The 19,410-nt window shown below is 38.8% G+C and overlaps 2 protein-coding genes across 2 annotated transcripts in view; both read right to left on the reverse strand.

The window, feature by feature from the left end:
• Positions 1–4,136: 4,136 nt before the first annotated feature.
• Positions 4,137–4,551, reverse strand: LOC135431418 (larval cuticle protein 65Ag1-like). The gene is made up of 2 exons (XM_064686562.1): positions 4,403–4,551; positions 4,137–4,335 (listed from the first exon to the last, which is right to left on the reverse strand). Exons 1-2 carry the CDS (start codon positions 4,519–4,521, stop codon positions 4,137–4,139), a joined length of 318 nt encoding a protein of 105 aa, XP_064542632.1. The 5' UTR covers positions 4,522–4,551.
• Positions 4,552–6,660: 2,109 nt separating this feature from the next.
• Positions 6,661–19,410, reverse strand: part of LOC135430718 (larval cuticle protein 65Ag1-like) — a 39,219-nt gene continuing 26,469 nt past the window's right edge. The window contains exons 2-3 of the mRNA XM_064685492.1: positions 6,970–7,217; positions 6,661–6,901 (exon numbers count right to left, since the gene is read on the reverse strand). Of these exons, the coding sequence (XP_064541562.1) occupies positions 6,703–6,901; positions 6,970–7,088 (318 nt within the window). The 5' untranslated portion in view covers positions 7,089–7,217 and the 3' untranslated portion in view covers positions 6,661–6,702. The remainder of the gene's footprint in view (positions 6,902–6,969; positions 7,218–19,410) is intronic.

Genomic DNA, 19,410 nt, shown 5'->3' on the forward strand with positions numbered 1-19,410 from the left:
CCGTGAAAGCGAGCTACACGAGAGAGTGTTCGTATAATAGAGGTAAGAGCCAAAAGCCAATAAGCAAAAGTCTTTCACAACATCAACAAAAGGTAAATTCATTTTATATTCGATTGTTGCGAACGCAAAAACAAGAAAAAGGGGGACAACCATGTGCAACGTTTATCCTAGAAATAATCCAAGGCGAATCGACGAATCGACAGCCAAAAATCCCCAGAACCAAATGCTCACGAGCAGCGACAACCATAAGTCTAAACCCAATATGGCTCAGCCCGGCCAGATTTGAGTGCAGCTCTCTCTTTAGCTCAGCTACCTCTTCGCTTCTTGTCAAAGTCAAAGTATGCATTAGCATTGTTTACCTGCCTGGCAGGGTGTGTGGCTGGGATTTGGGGGCTGTCGAAGCTAAGGCCAAGGGTATGGCAATAACAATAAAGCAATGAGTAAAACTGACAATTGTGCAGGATATTACGAGACTGGCTTTTATGCTTAACTGTTGCTGCTGCCTCTGCTGCTGCTGCTGGTGCTTCATCCTTACCTATCCATTTATCCGGCTTTTTACGAGTATTGACACTGCAGTCATCGCAATATACGAGCACGACCATAAAATGGTTGCCAAAATGATTTTGGATACTTGACAAACTATTTGTTTTTCGTTTGCGATTTCCGTTTCATTGAAGACCCTATTAAGTTGCCAGTTGAACTTTCCAATTTTACACATTCGCCTGCTGTAAACCTTGGTAACTTGACGCGAGATACAGATAGTCAAGCTTCTGAAAACTGTGTTTGTCCTTATGTAAAGTTCGTCATATAAATATTACAACTGTTAAAGTTCAGCAATTTTGATACCCTTGTCGAGGGTATTGTAATTTTGTCATAAAATTACGAACTTTACCCGCACATATCTGCCAAACTGGGGAATAAAACCTTCTGCGTTCCGTAGATATAATTTCTTTCTCGTTATTATAGTGGTTTAAAAAGATAGAACAATACCCTTTTGAAAGAAAATGTTTTCATGCATTTTCTAAACTCCCTTCACAATCCGAAGCTTGAGTTACTTAATTCAAGCCGTAAACCGAATCCACAAATAAATTTGCCTTAAATATAACACAAGATCTTATGCACAGCGAACTTCTTTTTGTATATTATATTATATCTTTGCATGCCTCTTAAATTCAAAAAATTGATTGCCTTCAGCTGATCGATCTCGTTGACAGGTCGTGTTTATTATTGTGTCATCGGATTTATAATATCATCCAACGCATTAGACAAATTGTATTGTATTTCGGATGGGAACTTGTTTGAGTTGTTTCGATACCAGTTCGCACTCCAGACAATTTGACACCTCGCTGTTGGTCCTAATTTATATGCAAATTGTTTCGTTATAATTTCTCAGCAGCTACGCTTAACTTTTAACTCTTTGTTTCGTTTTTTTGTTTGTGGTTTGTTTTTTAATCTTTTTTATATTACCGCCGCAAGCATGCGCCATTTAATAAACACCCCACTGAGTAGAACCAGCAGCAGCAGCAGCAGCAACAGCAGCATCAGCGGAAGTGGAAAATAACCAAAATGGCGTTACGAAGTTTTTAGTTGCCCAACCCCTAAGCAAAACTGAAGTCATGTCAAACAGGGCGACATTTGCAATAAAGGGAAATAATATGCAAATGCAATTATGAGCAACTCCCTCACGATATGAGCAAGACACATATCAGACGCGCATCGGCAACAACTGAAGCGACAGCGCAGACCACAACATTTCTGACTGGCTATACACTAAGTTGATTGCAGGGTATGACAACTATATCAAGCAGTTTGTAACATGAATCAAATGAGATATCGTCGATGTACTTAAATAGTCCAGTCTGAGCAACTAGTTTTGCTATCTAGAGTCTGTCTATATATCGCTATTAAAAAGCGATCCTATCGCTTGGGAACTATCGGCTGAATCATGAGTTCTGTTATGAAAAGCTTTGTTGCTTCTCTGTGCTCCTAAGATAAATTCCTGTCAACATTGTAATACTTTACTATATCTATACTATAGTATATAGAAAGTTTCTATATCATAAAGTTTCTATAGGAATTATTTACAGAATAAGTCCATAACTTTTCGATATCTCCTCTTATTTTCATAAATACGATATATATTGATTTTGAGATAAAATTTTTCAAGCATAACTCGAAAAAAATAACAGCTAGATATACATAATGTATATATGTAGATCGAACTGTATATAGATTTTAAATTTATTTCACATGTTGAATACCTCCCCCGTACCCCGCAAAATTGTAAGAAACTCATTTTGGGTGATATAGTATTTGTCTTTGGTATTCATATAGGATTGGATGGCATATGTATTCCATGAAAATTTCAAAGAGATCGGACTATAAGCACAGAAGTTAATCAAGAATGGATTTTCCAAAGCTTGTATGGGGTTTTTTTTGGGTATGTTTGTCTAGAAGGAGGCTACACTGCTACAATAGCTTGTCATACAGGGTATCTTCTACTTCTTCTACACCCGGTATCTCCCACTTGTCTCCCTTCTGATATAGTATAATACCTCACACCTTCTTCTAAGAGTCTGCTAGGGTATTGAAGCTTCGGCAGCTCAAACTTCTCTGTTTTTGCTTCCTCATTTTTTTTCGGGTAACTTTATTTTCATAACATAAATAAGCACATCCTTTCAGCTGGCGTCGAGTTATTGGAATCTTGTTATTGTTGGCATATATAGACATTCTTCGAATTTAAAAGCAATGCATAAACTCTCACCTATTGGATATACATACAAGAGGAATACTTGTTGGCTGTAGATAAAAATTGCCGGCAGTGGCTAATCAGAGCAACTTATATGAGCCATAAATTAGAAGGCGACAGAGCGACATCCGTTAAACATTTGCCGCCTTTTCCAGGCCGTCTGATGTGTCCGGACGTGTCGAGTTTACCCAGTGGGTGGCTCTGTTTGTGCTGTCCGCTGGCTCGAGTCTCGCTAGCTGGCTGGCTGGCTGTCCAGGCTCTCTCTCTCTGTGTAGTCGGGCTGATGCATGAAATGTAATAAATTTCGTTATCTATGCATTATTTATGCCGTAATTTGGTATTTTAGCCCAAAAACAGAAAAATGAAAAGCGTCAAGCGCCCTGGCAGCAAACACTCCCCCCCCCTCCCCTCTCCCCAACGAACCTCCACCTAACTGTAGACAGGCCCACAAAGCTTCAGCCTTCAACAGAAATGGCGTCAGGTCAACGTTACACATTTTCACCAATTTTCTTCCTCTCGCTCTCACATACACAGCATGAATATATACATGTGTGTGTGTGTGTGTGTGTGTGTGTGTGCGCGCATAAATTACACTTAGAGCATTCCGTTTTTGGGATGTGTGCAAAATATATATAATATAGGTATATATATACATATCTATTTAGTGTATATGTATATATGTTTTAAATGAAATGTTGCCTGCAAAAGTTGTCTGGCTCTTTGTGGCTAAACATTGGTAAATTGGCCTCAAACTGGGCACGTTTTGACCACGTTGAGGCACTTCAATCAATCTTAAAATCTACAAATATTACCCAAAATATGTTTAAAAAGTTACAAATTTAGTAAAGTACACGAAAAAGTGTCCCCCACTCTATGTAGAGGATATGCATTCTGGATTAACTTCGGTATTTATAGTCCGATCTTTTTGAAGTCTTGAAGGGCATACAAATGCATATGAATATCAAAGACAAAGACTATATGAGTTTCTTACAATTTTGCGGTTGACGTGGGAAGGTATTCAACATATGAGATATTATGAAAATCTATATGCTATTCAATAATCGACATGCAAAATTTGGTGTATCTAGCTCTTATATTCCTCGAGTTGTGCTCAAAACAACTTTTCTCAAAATCGATATTTATCTATATTATGAAAATGGTTCTACATAAGGTAGAGATGAATATTTAGTTCACGCTTGCGTACTAATAAGACTAAATATTTGTTGTACTACCGAAATTAAAAAAAAATTGCGATAGCAAAGAATATAGAAAAAAACGAATAGTGTAAGCGCTTTTTCCTCGATCGACGAGCTACTCCCTCCTCCCAAATAGACAAAACAAAAACTTTAGATCAACATTAAATTTATTTAAGCTTTAATATCGCTTCTTAAGCTACGGGTGCGACGGGCAAATGAGCGCCCTGGGGCTGGAAACCATTCTCATCGGCAACATAGTTGACCTGGTAGGTCTGACCATCATCGCCAATGTAGGAGAATGAGCCGCGGACGGCAAGAGACTCATTTTCTGAGCCAATGTTGTTTAGCTGACCTTCTGCCTGTGCCGAACTGCCATCGGATGTCTCCCAGCTGTGGCATCAAAGACAAAGGATTAGCAAATGCTGGACGGTAGCCAGTCTTAAGGGTTAATAATTACCCGTATTTGAATGATTCGGGTCCAACATCGGAATCGCTGCGCACAATTTGTACTTCAGGACCTGCGGGTGCGGCCAGGGCGACGGCGAAGAGCGCAACGAAGACGATCAGGAATTTCATTTTTAGGTTTTTGTGTTGCGCGTTTGAGGTATCAAAGGTAACTATACTAATATCAGCTAAGTGGACGCGTATTTATATCAAAGCTTGCAACAAATTCGTATTGGATAAAACTAGTTTATCGTTTCATATTGAGTGGCAAAAAAGTATAAAACTAATGAAATGATAAAACTTGTTATAGTGGGTCTTATGTTTTGCGTTGATTAAAAACGTCACAAGGCGAAGACGTGCAGACGACAAATGAATTCAAATTCGGCAACCCATTTACATAATCTACATATATATATATATATATATATGTATAGATAGTAAAAAATATGTTTTGATATACATAAACTATATGAATTATTTGCGGTGACTCTTGATTTCCTCAACTTTATTTATACTCTCTCTGCTTCTCACAAGTATTGAGTTCTAAATCCAATTAGCAACTATCCGAAGTTCTTGAAACATGTTTATCCATTATCGCTGGCAGTTTACACCTCCAGATGCCCGGTCTTATGCCTGCCTATGTTAAACTCTATATATATATTTATATATATAGTTTGTGTATGTGATAGCCACTATCACTTTCAGCTAGCATAGATGCGTAGAGACGAGCAGATAGATACATAGATTTAAGCAGATGCGTCTCACTTGCTGCGCCGCCGGTTGACAACCCCGCACACGCCGCTTGATCTTGACCAGACTCAAGCCCGGGCCCAGATCTAGACCGGCCAAGGTTACGGCTTTGCCAATAGCTGTTTGACTGGTCTCTGCGGCATCTTTGTCGAATATATTATTAAGGTTTGTGTTTTCAATTTCGTTTTCTTTTATCGAAAACGAACGATTTCGTGCAGATTTTGCGCCAGCTGAACATTTGTCTATAGCTTCAAAAAATTTACTTAACTACAATTTGTTATATTTTTAATTTTATTAATTATTATCAATATGCGGCAAGTATTGCATGGCTTTGTAGAAGGCAACGTCCTTTTCGTTGAAGATTATAAATATTTTTCTGCCATTTTTCGACCTCATTTAATTGCAAAAGAATCGTAATTTTCGTCAATTTTACTATATTTTATTTGAAAACTGAGTTTTGCCCACAAATTTAACTGTCTTTTATGTTCCATACCCCAACTTTTTACAAAAGATGCTGTTTTATTTTTTTAACAAAAAGTTAAAAAAAACACGTCTTCATTGAATTCTGAGAAAGATAATTTAAATTGACTTTGAAGAGGTCGAGAACCAAGAAATGTGTACGTAGTTATATATAATTTCTCCAATTTAGTGGCAAGATTTTTCCCGAAACTCCATTTTAGTGCTCATTGTAAAAATTTCAATTTAAATAGGCAAGGATCGAACCCTCGTGAATGAGAAATATAGAAATCGAATAGAATAGAGAAATATTAGAAAAAATATTTTTTAATTGAAGTATGTTATTTTAGCCAGCATTTACTTAGTCGGTAGATTGATCCGCAACGGACACAAACGGCCTTAAGCACGTTCTGTCAAGCCCGTTTATGGACTTATGGAAGCCAAACGCAAAGGGTCTATAAAGAGAATTCACTTAATCTGCCACGAACTCAAGGCGGGGCTCTTGCTATGAACGACATTGTTGGATGGGTCTATGAGGTTCTTTTTGCGTGCATCTGCAAATATTGCATGAAAATTTTATTGAATTCTCTGCCATTTTTGTGCGGCAACACTTTTATATAAACGCCAACCGCCAGTTGGCAGTTGGCAGCGTTTTCGCCTTAGTCTGAGGCTGGTGGCATCTACTTGAATTTTACAGCAGATGCACTTACGCAATGTTTTGCCAACATAAATTACATTTACTACTATTGTGAACGTGGCGTATGAATAACTTTTGCAAGCCAACAATAAACTGCAACAACATGCCGCAGCCCCAGGCATAACAGATGCAGCAGAACATGCAACGCAGCTAAAAGGGCCTTGTCAAGATATTCAGCACATAGACATAATCATGTACGTATGCTAATGTCTATCCACTCATCCAGATGTGTTCCTCAAGAAGATACTATAAACTAAGTAGACCAAACTGGGAAAAATTGAAAATCAAATGAGTTAGTAGAACTGTAGCGTGCTCTTTCCCAGATCGATGAGCTGCTTTTGTCTGTTTGCATATGAAAACACAAAAACTTTAGATCAACATTCAATTTATTTAAGTTTTAACATCGCTTCTTAAGCTTCGGGTGCGACGGGCAAATGAGCGCCCTGGGGCTGGAAACCGTTCTCGTCGGCAACGTAGTTGATTGTGTAGGTCTGACCATCATCGGCAACGAAGGAGTAGGAACCCTGGACGGCAATAGCCTCATTCTCTGAGCCAATGTTCTTCAGCTGACCTGCTGCTTGCTCGCTAATTCCATTTGATGTCTCGTAGCTGTAGCGTAAAAAGACAAAGGATTAGCAAATGCTGGACGGTAGCCAGTCTTAAGGGTTAATAATTACGCGTAGTTGAAGGATTCGGGTCCAACATCGGAATCGCTGCGCAAAACTTGTGCTTCAGAATCTCCGGGTGCGGCCAGGGCGACGGCGAAGAGCGCAACGAAGACGATCAGGAATTTCATTTTTAGGTTTTTGTGTTGCGCGTTTGAGGTATCAAAGGTAACTATACTAACATCAGCCAAGTGGACGCGTATTTATATCAAAGTTTTAAAACAAATTTGCATTTCGCACGGCCGCAGCTTCCGAATCGACTGTGGGCGATTTCAGGGTCAGCATTTTTAATAAGGAACTTCATGTTCAGCGTCTGAATAACAAGTTTTGAGGCCCCTAAAATGAACTATGTATTTTGAATAGTTTTAATTCGTGGCGATATTCATTGGAAACTAGTTTACTGCTTAAGACGACAATAGCTGAGACTAAAGCAAGATCAAATGAAAAATTACCAAAAATAAAAATTCGTATCATACATATTTATTAGAAAAATCAAACAAGTATTAAAATTAGCCTACGGGCCTTAATGTGAATATGTTATATATCATACGCTAGTTGCCGATTTTATTGAGATTACACGAATGTAAAAAAATGCTCTGCGACTATAGTAAAATATATTATAATAAACCTTCAGCTGCACGGGGCTTTGATCTCTTGACTTTAATACTAAAATCAAATAAGAGAAGTTCAATATGTTTCTATTAAAACTTGCTGAGTACACGTTGAGGTGAAGGACGGGAGGGCTCTAATGAATACGGATTAAGAGAATATGCATATGAATAGTTTGGGGCCACTTTAAAAGCACTTCTTCAACCATTTCATGCAGCTTGCCCCACTTTATCAACGTTATAAGATTTTCTTTTCAATTCGTCGTAGTCCGAGCATTTTTCAAAATGCATTTAACTCACTTTGTCATAGTCCGTAAATTTGAAATGTCATTGCGACTTTCAACTGTCGACTAGCGCACAACCTTGTGGCTTTCATATGACATCCTACACATATCCTGGCACCAAGCCGGAGACAGAGACACAGAGATAGAGGAGGGACACAGCGCCGTAGACAGGGCCAACTCTGTGCGAGTGCAAGTGAGAGAGCTGCCAGTCGCAGTCAACTTTGCGTTGCAGCTGCCCTTAAAGCATACAGCATAAATATATATAGCACAGATATACATATAGTAATTGTGCTGTGTATACCAGCGTTAGATCCGATCCAGAAATGAGGATGAAAGAAAATTGCAGAAAATAAAAGCCAAACATAATTGGAATATTGGAAATCTCAAGGAGTTTCCGAATGTAAAAAATATGTTACATTTACATTTAATCAATAACTAATTAACCTTTCTTATGCAACCGATTCATTGTAATTGATTTATTTAATGCTGTTTAATTAAGAAAACATAGCTTCAAATATGTTCAAAATAACTTAATTCTCATTGTAATATACATTGTCTCCATTTCAACATTTATGCTTAGTTTTCTTCTCATAGATAACAGACAAATAGAAGAAAATACCGATGTTTGACATATTTTGATTGATTTGAACCAGCAACCTCTCGCTTGTCAGTTCGACTCTTAGTTTGCAAAGCAGACCTATTACAGCCTCTTTGATTATGTGTTTCATACAACCTTTGACCACTGGAGTGTAATTTTTTTAGCAGAAATTATGCCTAGGTATATGGCAGCTTTAAGCTGCGGGGCCGCATTCAATTTGTCGTAACACCTCACCTGTTCTCACCTTGCCAGGGCAGCTGACCGCACGCCATAAGAAATAAATTATTTCTTATCGGAGCGACCGAACTGGCCACAGAAAAAGTTTTTTGTCTACACAGAAACTGCAACGTTTTCTATCTGCAATTTCTTTTTTTGTCACTCGATAATTTGTAGAAGTCCTTCGTCCTGTCGTAAATTGTCTTTGGCAGCCCAACAGGCTGTCTGGACCGTTTCGAATCGCACTCACAGTCGCCGTCGCCGTCGCCGTCGGCTTGGGTCCGTTCCTCGACCCTGCCAAAAGTTTAGCGCAAGACAACGCGCTGGGCGCGACAGCCAAATCAACAAGCAATTGTTGCTGGTAAAACACGTTGCTGCCCCTCCCCTGCAAAACCCAACCCGCAATATCCCCATACCCAACTTGTTGGCAGCGTCTATAAAGATTACAGCGCAGCAGGAGCGGCAAAACTTTTTAATTTTATAGAAACAAACGGCAAGCATTTGAACTGCGACACCGACCACAGCACAAGCAGAAGACAGAATAAAGACCGACTCTGAAAAATAGAAAAATATATGTGTATATATAAAAGTATCTTAATATAATACAAAATTACGTTTGATGAACATGGCTATTGTTCAAATAATTGAGCTGTTATTGCACTGCAAACTACAAATTAAAAAATAGCCCAAAAAGAAGATGCTATAAGAAGAAATCCCGGACTAGGATTTACCCTGTACCTAGTTACTTCTGCCTCAAAAAATATTCTCCTATTTATATCTACGCATATTTTTTTAAGCAAAAATCATGCTGTTCTTGGAGTATTACCTAAAATAATAATAATCTACATACTTAACTTGTAATAAATTTATATTGATTGTTGGATAATTAAAATGTTCTGCCTGATTTGAACTAGCGACCTCTCGCTTATCAGACCGACTCTTAGTTTGTTAAGTAGACAGATATCTCTATTTTTGCTCAGTTGATTATGTTTTGAAAACAAACTTTGACAACTAAATTGTCCAAATGCGGAGATAAGCTTTGATAATATGTGAAGATTTTTATGTTCCAACTTTACTTCCTTCCTCGTACTGACTCTGAGATTAAGACTTTCACAGAAAGTATTTACTTAGCTAGAATCGGCTATTGATACTGATCAAAAATATCTAAACTTTATGGGCCGGGAAATGCGTTTTCTTGTATACATTTAAATCATTGCAATAAATACCCTATTTCGAACCATAACTTTTGAGTTATAGCCAAAATTGCAGGCCGATTCTTGGCAAATGAAAGAAAATATTTAAAAAATGATATACAACCCTTTTCTTTAACATTCATGGATATGGTAATTACAAAAAGAATAAGTAAAAGAATAAAACTCATATTTTGCAGCCCATTGGAATGAAGTGCAGTTATAACATGTTACTGTTAACCAAATTAATGTTAACAAAATTACTGTTACTTTAAACGTACTTTCGAAACTGCTTTTAACGGTTTTCGAACAATCGTCTAGATATGAAAAACTGTTATACTAGATAGCTTTCAAATGTCCCAAGAGAAGTGACTCGACTTGTCCGAAAATCGAACTGTTCTATAGCGTTACTCTTATATTGCTGTTATCTTTAACAGCATTCGATGCTGTTATATTGCCGTTATTTTTAACAGCACGAGGACACGGCTGAAAGCCTAAACTGTAAAGCTTTCCAAAAGGAAGACAAGCTGTAAACGGTTAAGCTTTCTTTAAGGAAGTCGAGCTTCGAAAGCTGTCGGTGTAACTTTGAGCTTTCATTCAACTTTATTTATGTATATTTTTTATAGGGAAATTTTATCGAGCACACACACAAAAAGCTTTTATACCAACAAAAAACCCCTTTTTCAAAAGACTCATTCCTTTGCTGGGCTGAAATGCATTTCAGACCGAATCAAGTTTTTGCCACTAATTGAAATTCTTTATTTATCAGCTTGCCATCGATGCCCGGTTGAGGTTGCATTTGCTGCTGCTGCCACTGTTTGTCTCTTTATAAAGCACCTGCCCACACAAGCAGCAACACAGCGCCTCACCTGGTTGTTCTGGCTGGAAACTGTTTTCATTTATTTGCTGCCTGGCTTTTTGTTTTGCTTGCCGGTTAGAGGCAGGTGCGCGGCAGTGGAGGATTTGGCTTGCTATTTCCGCTCAGCGCATGACGCGCTGCGGAACAAAAGAAAAATTGTAATGAAATTCGAAACTGCAAGAGCAAACAACAACTGAGAGATGCCTGAAACGGGCTGAAAGTGGGAAATATCCTCTAAAAGGCAAAAAAAATAACAAAAAAGTGCTCCAGTTAGGAGTCCGCGCTGGGATATACCCTAAGCCCCTTTACCCTAAGCCTCCAGCTACAGCAAAGCAGACATACACAAGCATGCATGTTGCTGCTGTGCTTCTTCCATTAATCCCACACTCTGGGAACTTGGGCGTTTATTTCCTGATCTCTTTTTAAGGGCATATATATGCAACCAAATTTGTGTAAATATTAAGACCGCAAGTCCAATTTGTGAAGAACGGGGGGATGTATCCAATATATATAATGGATTCTGGATCTGTGTATCTATACAAAAGCTTTCATACTAGCTTCGATATATGCTCTGAATAAAACTGGAAAGTTTGCCATGTTCAGAAAGCAGAGTTCTCCTCGGGCAGTCAATCGACTCGGCTGTTGATGCAGATAAAGAATATATATATTTATAGGAGATGCTTCCTTCGAAGAAGCGTCCCTCTGCCTGTTACATACATTTCCACACAGCCAATATACCCTTCCAAACCATACTCAACGGTTTCAGGGCATAAAACGAATCACTTTGGCTGGTTCAACTTGATTCAAATGCAACCTTGATTTTAGCCAAACACAAATACATTTTTCGATATTTGAATGTGGAATAATCGAGGGTTTTTCTCTCTAGCATATTCAGCTATAAATGTGACAAAATGTCATCGAGTGTTACACATGTGGGCGTGTGTCCATGTGTGTGTGTGTGTATTTTAAGAGTTCCATCATTATAAACATCAAATATTTCTATGTAAATATCAAAAGCATGATATTATGGGTTTGCCTCAAATGAAGAATCGCAAAATCTACCAACTGGCTGACTGTATGCAAGTGTACGTATGTGTGTGTGTGTGTGCGTGTAGGTGTGTGTGTGTGTGTGCGTGTGTCAACTGTCAACCTTTGTCAGTCGATTTGTTTGTGAAATGCTAATCCTATAAGAGCGACTGTCTCGTACGCGTCGTTTAATCAGTGAAAATCACAAAATGCGAGACAACACCGGAAACTTGTGTGTGTTACGACTGCAAAATTCCATTTCCGTTACTAGACACAAACCCACATGTGTACATATGTGTGTGTGCGTGTAAGAACAATTCCGAATATACTATAGTATATAATTTAACATGTTTATAATAATGATATTCTGAAAGCAACTGAACAATAGTTAACCGGTTGCAAGTCCCAAGCTTAATCATGCATGTAAACAGTCTTTTGATACAAACAATAACATGGTTTAATAAATGACCCTTAAAAGGGCAATTTTGATTATGAAAGGCACTTAATTGTTGGCACTGAAAGGGCTTTTATGGCCGCTAATTCGAAACATTTAGAATAAGCGCCTAGAAAAGCACCCTCAATGCCTAGAAATAAGTGCATCCATTAGCAAAAATTATTGATAAATTATCTAGTTGGCTAAGGGCGAAGCTCTTTCGTTGTTGACCCAGGATGTGGCATGCACGCTACGCTTTTTCGTTGCTAGCCGCTTACAATTCTCAACAGGTTAAGGCTTCGAAAGGGCAACAAGGCATCTGCAAATCTGGAGTCGATAGCAGTCTCTGATGATGATAGAATCAGAAGATTCTTTAATAAGCTGTATAGTTAATCGGCATGTCGTTTGTTGTTTATTCAATTTAAATAAAAAACAAAGTTGACCTCGAACGGACCGGCTCATTAGCATTATTAATGTGCACCAGCTTCTTTTACGCTTGGTCAATAATTAAATACGTTTATCTTCCTCTTATATGGCTTTTATTAACATTTTGTCATTCTGTTAACAGCTGCATATCGAAAAGTCATCAATAACAGTGTTGCGTAACGTGAATATCTAATACATAATTGTTACTTTTAATACTATCGTTTGTTAAGTACTTTTATTATGATAATCTTAATTACTAATATGCCACTTGCTTAATACCTGATACTAAAAAGGCCACTAAAACGACTTGTCATTGGTAAAATATTTGCTGACAATTATGATATATTAATTTTCAACCGATTGTTCCTATAAGAGTTATATGATATACCTAACTGATTTTGATTGTTCTTTAATTAATAGGACACAGATAGACATGTTTATAACATATCGGCATTATACTAATTATCGGTTTATACTAATTGAAACTAAATATTTTAAAAAATGCTTGCAGAAGTCGACTTTAAAATTCCTGAATGGCCACAATCAATACCCTCTGCAAGGCTCAACAAATAGAATCAAGAGTTGTTTCTCTCGTTTCTGTTCTAATTATCAAGAGATTCGAAAGAAAGACTCATCAGCCGAGTGTATTCAGTAGTCATAGAGTAGAAACAGTAGCTGTTCGGATGCTAGTGGAACTACCTGAAGCATTTCGGGCATGACAATAACAACAAGTGCCATTTGGGCTGGGATACGACGCCCACCACATCATTATCATGCGGCCGTTAGCCCGTGTTCGCGGTTGAAATAGCCAATTACTGCAGGAAACCATTAGCGGCCCTATCACTGTCGTCAATCTAAGTACTTCCGGACAGGCTGGAGACAGGCTCGAGCCATGTGCTGGTGGCGGAGTGCGAGCAATGCCCTCTTCGCTTTTGGTTTTGGCAAAAAAAAAATATGTATATAGATACCCAGAAATATATGCTCATTTATTTGTGTATCGACATCAACTGTCTGGTCTAATCAATGCCAAACCAAAAGAAATTAATAACATGTACGCGTCGCTCGGCTCGAGAGTGCTTGACTTTAAGTTACCCTGTGGCCACGGTAGTTCCTAGACAATTGTTACTTGAGAACTATGTTCTCTATAAAAAGTTGCTTTCAATCTCTTAATATTTAGTTTATATTTTAGATGCACGTAAATTGTTGAAAGACCTTCCTTCTTATTGATTAAAAATGGCTTTGATAAAATTAGAATTATAAATTAGACATAGACTTTCAATCCCCACAACATTATCTGAATTTGATGCTGAATCTATTTTTATGGCTTTTATGGTCTATAGTTATCTTATATCCTTGTCCATGATATTACGAATTTTTATAAAAAAAGACATCTCCACCCCATAAAGTACTATATGTATAGAATTCTAGATCAGCATCCGTCCTTCAGTTGCAGGACATATGAATATATTTCGCAACCGAACGGATCGGACCTCTATATCATATAGCTGCCATAGGAACGCTAGGCTAAAAAGCGTGTTTTTTATTTTAAACAGTTTTGCTTATTAATCTGGGCATCTACTAGTTTTACTCTCGACTCTACTCTCATATATACAAAACTTTATTATAATCAGGCGACCATATTATATAGCTGCCATAGAAACGGTCGGTCGAATATGAAATATCTGGACAAAACTCGGTTCCGATTAGTTTAACTACATTCATTACATATATACAAAATCTTAGCGACATTTGATCACTTATCATATAGCTGCCGTAGGTGTGAGCGTTCGATTATTTTGTTCTAGTAACAAGAACATTTTTGGTTTTCAAGACACCTTTGTTTAATCGGGTATTAAGTTTCACTGTACACCCTACATATAAGTCATATCTTATCAAAATCTGAATACTATGCCATATATCTATATAGAAAGAATCTTTCGAGCGAATTGTTTCTATATGAAAAACAGACTTTCTTTACAGATATTTTCAAAAGTTACGAGCTTCACAAGTTCCTCACATATCTAAGCAATATAATATGTCTATGCGTTGTTTTCATTAATCGTAATCATAAAAAGAAATTCCATCGACAGACAATCTAATTTCACAGATTAAACTCTTTTTAGACGATAGCGAGTTTAAATGGGGCTTATGAGTTTTATTCCTTGTCAGGCAAATTGTTTGATGTGCATTTTAAAGCAGTAAATGTATACGCCTTTACTGCTATACGCATTTGCAGTTGCACAGGGTATACGTAATACACTCGCACACACTCATACGCACAGGCAATCTAATACGCACAACACTATAATGTAGTGTATGCACAACATGTAGCATACTTATGAGAGCGGCGGCAACAACAACAACAGCCATTAGCTGGCAGGCTGTAGATGAAGCCTCATCATTTGCTCGTTTTATATATACCCCTATATATGTATATACACATATATTTGAAACGTTGCTCAGGTGCTGCGCGGTCCCGGGCCCGTTTGATAACTGCGCCGTATACCTGGCTATAACCGGGCACATAATGCGGGGCGACATCCCTTTTGCTGGCATACTAAACAGCAGCAGCAGCAGCAGCAGCAGCAGCATCATCATTAACACTCCAGCACCAGCAACAACTATGAGCTTAACACCTTTGTTGTTGCTCTTCTTCTTGTTGTTGTTCTTATTGTTGTTGTTGTGTGCGCGGCATAAATTAATAAAAATTTCATGTGCCAAATAATTACAATTAACATGAGTTCTTAATTAAGAGCTGCCGCTGCCGCTGCTGCTGTTGCTGTCGTCCTTGCTGCTGCCGTTAATAGGCTCGTTCATTTGCCATCGCCTGGCGTCGTCGTCCTGCTGCTGCTGCTGTTGCTGCTGCTTCTGCTCCTGGTTTTACCTTTAATGCAATACAACACACTCGGCTGCGTTCGGTGCGGTTCGTTAAATCCCCTTGGCAGCCCTGCCAAAACCCTCAGCACCCGCTCGGGCCCCTTTGCCTGCCTGCCTGCTTAATTTTCTGCCTGCCAGCGATTCTTTTTTTTTTTTTTAGCAATTGAAGTGTCGATATTTTATGTGTTGTTCGTTCGCTTAATTAAAAATGCCAAAGGTTAACGCATGCGACCCCGTCCGTATCCGCATATCCGCCGCCCATTGCTGCCACGCCCTCGCGCTGCACAACACTCGCGCTTATGAATTTAATTTATTTTGGAGCACATCATTTTCGAGCATCGGTGTTGCTTTTTTGTGGCTTTGCGTGTTAGCTTTTTGCTGCCCTTTTTGTGTGTTTTGTTGCAGTTTCAAAACCGGGGTAAAAAGTTTAATCAAAGCCGAAAAACAAAATATAAACTGTTGCACAGTGGCACCAGATCACTTTTTTGCGTTCAAATAAATAGTATACATACATATTTATGATAAATACATATATATATATTACATATAATTTACATATACGTTGACAAAGAGCTGCAAAGCAGTTCTGCTTGACCCTTAGGTGTATATTTAAGATCAACTCACCTTTTCAGTAATTTTTCGTACTATTATTAATTTGTATTTCCACTCAGAGTGGTGAATTTTCGGAATTCAGTGAAACACGTGAAGAGATGACTACTGTGAAAATATCAGGTCACATCAATCACTCAATCAATTTTTTTCCAAATTTGCTCATTTTCACTAATATTACGTTATTGTTTTAACCTAGAGCGAAAACATCTCGCGTCATGCTTCGCTTTTCAATCTGTCAATCAATTTTTTCTATAAATTTAAAATTTTCTCATTTTCTTTTAATTTGGTTACTAGTTTCCACCCAAAGGATCGGAAACAAACTAAAAGCTGACTATGGTAAAAATACCATCAAAATATCTGCTTCGGCTTGAACTGTGCATTGTTCATCAATCAGTCAATCAATATTTTTTTATATATTTAAATAATTCGCATTTTTAATCTTTTTGGTTGCCAATTTCCATCCAGAGTAGTGGATTTTCTGAAACCTGTGAAACATTTTGACAGAAGACTACGGAATAAATATTTCCCACCTACGTTTCGACCTGAGAGTTGTTCATCAATCAATCAATCAATATGTTTTATTTCAAATTTTATAACTTTCAACCACTTTGCTTACTAATTCCACCCAAAGTGTCGGATTTGTCAGCATCGGGGACTACAGTGAATAAAATGGGATACCTAGTTCCAACGTCTCGTGCCGTGCGTTTTTCATCAATCAGTCAGTCAGTCAGTCAATCAGCTAGTCATTCCTTTAGACAGTCATTCAATCAGCTTGTCAGTCAATCAGCAAGTCAGTCCATCCGAAGCGACAGTTTTATAAATATTCTCATGTGAATTATATATTTTCGCTGGGCAAATATTCACTCATTTCTTTTCCGGCTGATTTTCATGTGTGTTTCTTCTTGTATCTTGCCCCACTGTGCTGCGATATTATTTATGTTAACGTTTAGTTGAATTTCAGAAACTTTGACACTGGTTTATTAATAGCAGCTGGACTTTGAGTTATGTAGCTTGTGCGTTTTGCGTGCCAAACTATTTTGGATTTTAGCCATGTCGGGGTTGCAGGTTAGCTGCCTGCAATCGGGGTGGCCAAATAAGTTTTGTTAACTCTGACACAATTCGTTCACAGCAGCGCGTTATAATGCCGGAACCGATTGTAGTTCATTGTTCAGGGCTGTTCATTCTAAATTTAAGTGACAGCACCAAGGGTTGGGGCACACCGAGTGCATTGTAATGGAAAGGTTATCAACGAGCTATTATGGGGCAAGGGTAGGCACTTTATTCGGTTGAAAACATTTTGCGACCACAAATAGTGCCCAAATATTACCAAGCTGTACGTTAGTTGAGTTTCCACTGTACTCCGTTGATTGGCATTCAAAGCCAATTCTATTTATGTCAAACATATTTTCAAGGTAATATATAACAAGCTGAAATTACCTGGCGTCGCCCGGCACCATCAAATTATGAATAATAATATATCAAATAAACAGAAGCAAACTTTGAACCAGCATCCTGCCGCTTAATAGTTCTAGGCGTTGACAAAGTAATATATGTATACACATATAAATATATACATATTTCATCTATAACTAATCATTATAAATAACCCCAGATCATGTTGATAGGAGGCACCCTATGGGAACCTAATATACAGGGTGTTTGTTCGCGTAAATAAGTTAGTCATAAAACTGTCCAATGCCCGTCGGAGCTGCTGCTGATGAAAGATCAGACAGCGTTCACACACCTACAAGTGAAAGACAGGAGCAAGTGAAGCGCAGGCAGCAACAAATAAAAGCGGACCCAGAGAGATGGGCGGGGGTGTTAGTTACTTAGCCAAGTGAACTGAAGGCTCAAAGCCAGGCAAAGACAGGTCAGCAGACGACTGGAGGGAGGGAGAGGGTAAAACAGGAACTGGACAGGCCAAGCCAATGTGGAAGTCAGTGACAGGAGCTGGCGAGAGTGAGTGGCAGGAGCAAACAGAAGCAAATGGCAAGGTAAAGCGGGGTTAAGGGGCTAAACTGAGAAAAAAGAGAAAGAGAGTGGGGGAGAGTGGGAGAGAGGGGGGGATAGTGGGAGCGAGGGCAAGCTAAAGCTCAGCTCGACTAGAAAAAACCTAGAGACCGACTGGCTGACATAAATATGTAAACAAATGTCAAAATGACAGGCACACATGGAGACATATATCAATGGGAATGAGTGTTGAATAGTCTGAAACATGTAAGTCTGTGTGTGTGTATGTGTGTGAGTGCGGGTGTGTGTGTGTGCTGTTGTTCACATTTTGCGCGCTGCACAATATGAAAAATGCATGACAAACGGCCCAAAACACGAGCAAAACCTGCGCCCAAACTCAAACTCGAAAGTGTACAAAAACGCGCAAATATTTCACACACACACACACACGCGCACACACGGCGACGATGTCTAACAGATGCGTTGGTTAAGTACGCTTTGAGTAGTGAATAACGAGAGGGGCGTGTGAAGGGGGAGGGCTGGTATCTGTTTTGGGGCTATATGTGTTGGCCCGCAGTTCAGGTTGGGCCCAGCCTCAGACGGCGCTGTGTTGGCCATGGCTGCCGCTGCCGCCGCCAGCTCGTGCTTGGGCAAGGTGAGGCTGTGGCAGAGGCTTTAATGACGTCATACGCGTAACACAAAACACAACGCCGTGCAATGGCCGCAAAAGCCGAAGGCAAACAGAGAGCAGGCTGCGAGTAGCTCAGCTTTTGGGGCTCTCTCTCTTAGTTCTCAAACGGGCGCTCTCTTGCGCCTTCTCGCTCTCCCCTCTCCCCTCTCTCTATCTCTTAATCTCTCTCGCAGCTTCAATGCGAGCCCGTGTGCAGACAGAGCTTGCTTTCTCCCTCTCCTACACTCTACCTCTCTGTCTGCCGTCGTGCAACACACTTTTATGCTGGAACCTGCACAACAATATGTCTGTGTGCATGTGTGTGTGTGCGTGTGCGTATTGGTTGGTATTGTGGGACACTTTTGATTTTTTGCTTGATTTAAGTATTAATGAGAATTTATAGCTGACAGCTCAGCTGCATGCGTATGTATATATCTATAAATATATATATATCTCTTTTTATGCTCATTGAATATCTAGAAATGGTTTTTAAAGCGAAAAGCTTTTGGTGTTTTAATCTGCGATTAAATAGTTATTTAGAAAATATCTTTGAAGCTATTTTTATACGCTTGTGTTACAATAGATGTGAACGAGACATCTTCGGCTTCATTAAGTATACATGTATATCTATTGAAATTTATGTAGATTTCTTTTGAGTCGCACTAGGATGGGGTTTTGAATAATTCGACCTCCTGAGCAGCACG

The sequence above is a fragment of the Drosophila montana genome, unplaced genomic scaffold, assembly GCF_035044405.1.
Source record: "Drosophila montana isolate Dmon_TW-CO22-7 unplaced genomic scaffold, ASM3504440v1 contig_1455_1, whole genome shotgun sequence".
NCBI classification, from domain to species: Eukaryota; Metazoa; Arthropoda; class Insecta; order Diptera; family Drosophilidae; genus Drosophila; species Drosophila montana.